Source organism: Austrofundulus limnaeus, unplaced genomic scaffold, assembly GCF_001266775.1.
Source record: "Austrofundulus limnaeus strain Quisiro unplaced genomic scaffold, Austrofundulus_limnaeus-1.0 Scaffold30, whole genome shotgun sequence".
NCBI classification, from domain to species: Eukaryota; Metazoa; Chordata; class Actinopteri; order Cyprinodontiformes; family Rivulidae; genus Austrofundulus; species Austrofundulus limnaeus.
This window is the reverse complement of record NW_013952432.1, coordinates 708,950-712,788: the sequence shown is the minus strand read 5'-3', so window position 1 is coordinate 712,788 and position 3,839 is coordinate 708,950. Positions and strand designations below refer to the sequence as shown.

The following is a 3,839-nucleotide window of genomic DNA, read 5'->3' as shown; positions in this document are numbered from 1 at the left end:
GTTTTATGTGCACCACTGCTGCCCCCTGTTGGAAGCATGTAAATCAGTTTTTTTTAATTATTTATTATTTTTAATGTACATTTTCAAACATTACCCTAATAATGTATGACTAAATGTACTCAATATAAACTTTTTTTTCGTAGTTGCAAAATACAATGAAATAGTTTTATTTTACTTAGGTTTATCGGAGCAGTCTGTTTGAGTCTGTCACCTTGCACTCATTATTTCCCTCTGGCCACTTGACTCGTTGTGTCTCATGCATTAACAATGTGCTCCGCTCGGAGAATAATAAAGTCTGCACAGCAAGACGGCGCGCAAGTAGAGAGGATATGAGCTCACCTTGGTAATTGTCCCAATGAGGTGAATGTGAAAAAAGAAAAAAGAAAAAAAAAACAGCACAATCTCATTACTTAAGAGAGAAAATGAGTTTTAGCTCATTAAACATGTTTCACTTACACCAGTTTCTCCTACTATTACCTTTTGTCTCCTCGCTTTCTTTTTGCCATCGCACATAAATCAGGACACTTCAAGAAATGTAACTACTTTCCCCTTGAATGGCCAAGGTGACTGGGCGTCCCAGCAGCCTGCTGCTTCTGCTCCAGGTGGAAAGCTTTTTAAAGCTGCTGGCTGGTGAAGTCGTCAGGCAACAGTGGCGTCAGCCATGTGGGATGTTTTTTTTTTCCCTTTTAAATCTCCAAATGCTGCTCTGTGTTGTCCTTTGCTGCTCTGTCACCGTCATCAGGCAGTGAGATGCAATTCAGTCCCACTGGCCCGCAGGTCTCAAATGGACTCACCTGGCTCCATATTTCTTCACATGCTGTCTCCACAAGGACAGCCAGCGTTTTTTCATTAAATTACTAGCGTCCACCTCAAAGTTAAAGGCACCACAGCAGAAACGTGTATCTTTGGCAAGCCTAATGAAAATGCTAATTGATAGTTAATGATTGTTAAGTCCCTGAAGCTGGCACCCAGTCCCACAGATAAACAGCATTAATGACATTTTAATTGCAAAAGTTGATAGAAATGTAGCCAGCAGACAGCTGGAACGATGAGAGGAACCGTTTCAGGACAGTTTGCATTGTTCCCGCAGACTCGATAATGAAGTGGGAGTGTCGAGGCCATGCTTTATGTTGTCAAAAAGTTCCCTCAGCGAGCCTTTATTTGCATAAGTTTTAAATTAGTCTGTGTTTTGTGTGGTGTGTGTGTGGGTGGGTGTGTGTTTGCATCGAAACTCCTGTCGTCTTGCATTGTTTTCTGTCAGTACGTCAGGAGAGTGTTTGACTCAGAGGAAGCTGTATGGTTACAATTTAAAAACATGAACTTTTTTTCTAAAATTGGTAGAAACAGGTAGCTCACCAAAAAAAAAGGTTGTTGGATTTTTTTTTTTTTTTCACCAGTAGAGAAATTGCTGTTTGGTTCATTTTAGAGAATGAAGCTGGGTTTTTGTTTCGGTCAAACGGTCTTACTGAGATTAAAAGCTGCTGTGATTTATGACCTCAGCTTTTGTGTGTTGGTGTGTGTAGGTTTGAGAGTAACACACAGATTAAATTTGAGGTCAGACAAGTGTACTCTTACAGAAAAAACAAAAAAATGAAACAGAGAGGTGAGCTTTGTCTTTCTTGTCAGTTAAAGCAGATTTGGGAGTTTTGTTTAAATAGGTTTTTCTTTAATAACAGTTTCCTAATGATGTGGTTCATATTTTTCAGAGCATTGTGGGCAATCGTCCTTGGATTTAAAAAAAATAATGCTTGTACATTTGTGAATTTCATTAAGCGAAATGGAAACAAAGCCCCTCAAATGTTTTACTGGTAAAATAAAACAGCACTCTATGAAGTTTGTCTCATTTTTTATTTCTTTATATTTTGCTACCAGGCATCCAGATATTTTGGAATCCTTTAAAGTGGTTTAGATCAATAGTTTTCAAGCATTCTGAAGTGTTTAGAAGTTGTTGTTTTTATTTTTATTTTTATTTAGCCTTAGCTGCTTTTCACTCGTTTTCAGTGCAGTAGCTGATTTTCACAGAAATGTTTATTTGTTTAGCCACTTAACTTTAACCTTTAACTTGTTTAGCTAAATAAAAGAAGAACTATAGAAACACGTTCCTACATTTAAGAGCTGAAGTTGTGAAAAACTCAACAAAAACACCATTTTGAAATGGAATCTTTAGGCTCTTTGTTACTAGTAGTCTGTCATAAAGAGACAATTTGGTTGAACATATTAAAAAATACCAAAGATAATGCAGCTTCACAGACCAAAAGTTGTTTTAGTACCAACAAGATTCCCAAAGAGCTTTGCGTTGGATACTTTGCCACATTTGTTAACACCCACTTGCAAAGTTCCCATTGGTAAAAGAAGAAACACAACAACAACACTGTTTCTCATTTTTAAGACATATTTTAGATGCTATGCATCTTTTGTGGACAGGTTTCAGTCCGGACCCTAATTCTTTGTTCCCTCACTTGTCCACCTTACTCATTGTATTTTAGTTCACACTGCACACTATGTTGCCATGGTCAGTACTGTACCGAACTGAAAATGATTGAAAATGCAGTTAAAATCCAAGGAAAAAAAAAACCTTTGGAAAGCTGGGAGAACTATTGATCAAAGCCACTTTAAAAGATTACAAGAAGGTCTGGGTCCCTGGGGGCAAATACAAAGAAATTAGTTTTAGTTTAAAACTTTTGTGCTGCACTGTTCATTATGAAATATTGCTTTTTTCTCATTTTGCTAATTAGCAACAATCTGATCCTGATTGTGTGCAGCTATGTAATTAAATTACGAACTTCTTTGTTGGTGCTTTTATTTATTTATTTATTAGTTGTAAATRCAAGTCAACTTATTCTGACTTTTCCAGAGGAGATTTTCCACTCCCATATAGCCCACTGGTGGTCTCCTGATGGTGCCAGGTTAGCTTACGCCACCATCAACGACACCTTGGTGCCCAAAATGGAGCTGCCGATGTTTACAGGCTCACCCTACCCAATGGGAAAGGAGTATCCTTACCCTAAGGTATTCATATAGACTTTTATTACATTTGTTAATAACTTCTTATTAGGAGTCTTAATTTGCTTTTRTCAGAGGTTCTGTTTCCTTCTAATGTTCTGATTCTGTTCAGGCTGGTGAAGAAAACCCAGTCATCACTTTGTATGTTGTGAACCTGAATGGCCCTCTGCACACCATCGAGATGAGGAGACCTGAAGATCCCAGGATTGGGTGAGTCATAAAAGAAAATACAGAACAGTTTGTTTCTCGGCTGGGTCAAATGGTGACATTTTTTCAAAGCTTTAAAACAAGCATCTGCAAAAAGCGTCATTTTAAATATTTACTCAAAAAACATACAGATCTAAGATTTTCAGATAATTAGTCTGGACAGTTTTTTCAAAATATAGTCTTTCCTCATTCAGCAACAAACAACTACTGCTTTATTAAACTATTCATTAAATGATAAGTTATTTGATATGCAATTTTTTTTCCAAATTTTTTTGATTGCTTCCTTTTGATTTTTGGTTTCCTACACACACTGCTCATTTACAGTAAATTCACCCCTCGCAACAACACAGTTAATCAAATCTGTTTCAGGTCCTGGATAATTTGGCAATCTTTTAAAAACTAAGTCTCGTTTTAAGGGGGTGGTCAGTTTTACAATTTTGTCACATTTATCTGTTCTAATACATCATATCTGGGATTTCCTTTATATCATGTTGTAATGTCATTCCCTCGTCAAAAACTTAGAGTGTTGCTTTGAATCAATCAATTATGTTGGAGAAATCCCTGAATAAGTATTGAACACGTCACCATTTTTCTCAGTAAATATATTACTAGAGGAGCTAATGACATGA

General features: G+C 36.8%; 1 protein-coding gene across 5 annotated transcripts in view; it reads left to right on the top strand.

Annotated features, from left to right (window-relative positions):
* LOC106515527 (dipeptidyl aminopeptidase-like protein 6) overlaps nt 1–3,839 on the top strand; it is a 251,853-nt gene that overhangs the window by 233,254 nt on the left and 14,760 nt on the right. For all 5 annotated transcript variants that reach the window (XM_014005367.1, XM_014005368.1, XM_014005365.1 and 2 more), the window contains 2 exons: nt 2,855–3,009; nt 3,116–3,213. In XM_014005367.1, coding sequence (XP_013860821.1) covers nt 2,855–3,009; nt 3,116–3,213 — 253 coding nt within the window. The remainder of the gene's footprint in view (nt 1–2,854; nt 3,010–3,115; nt 3,214–3,839) is intronic.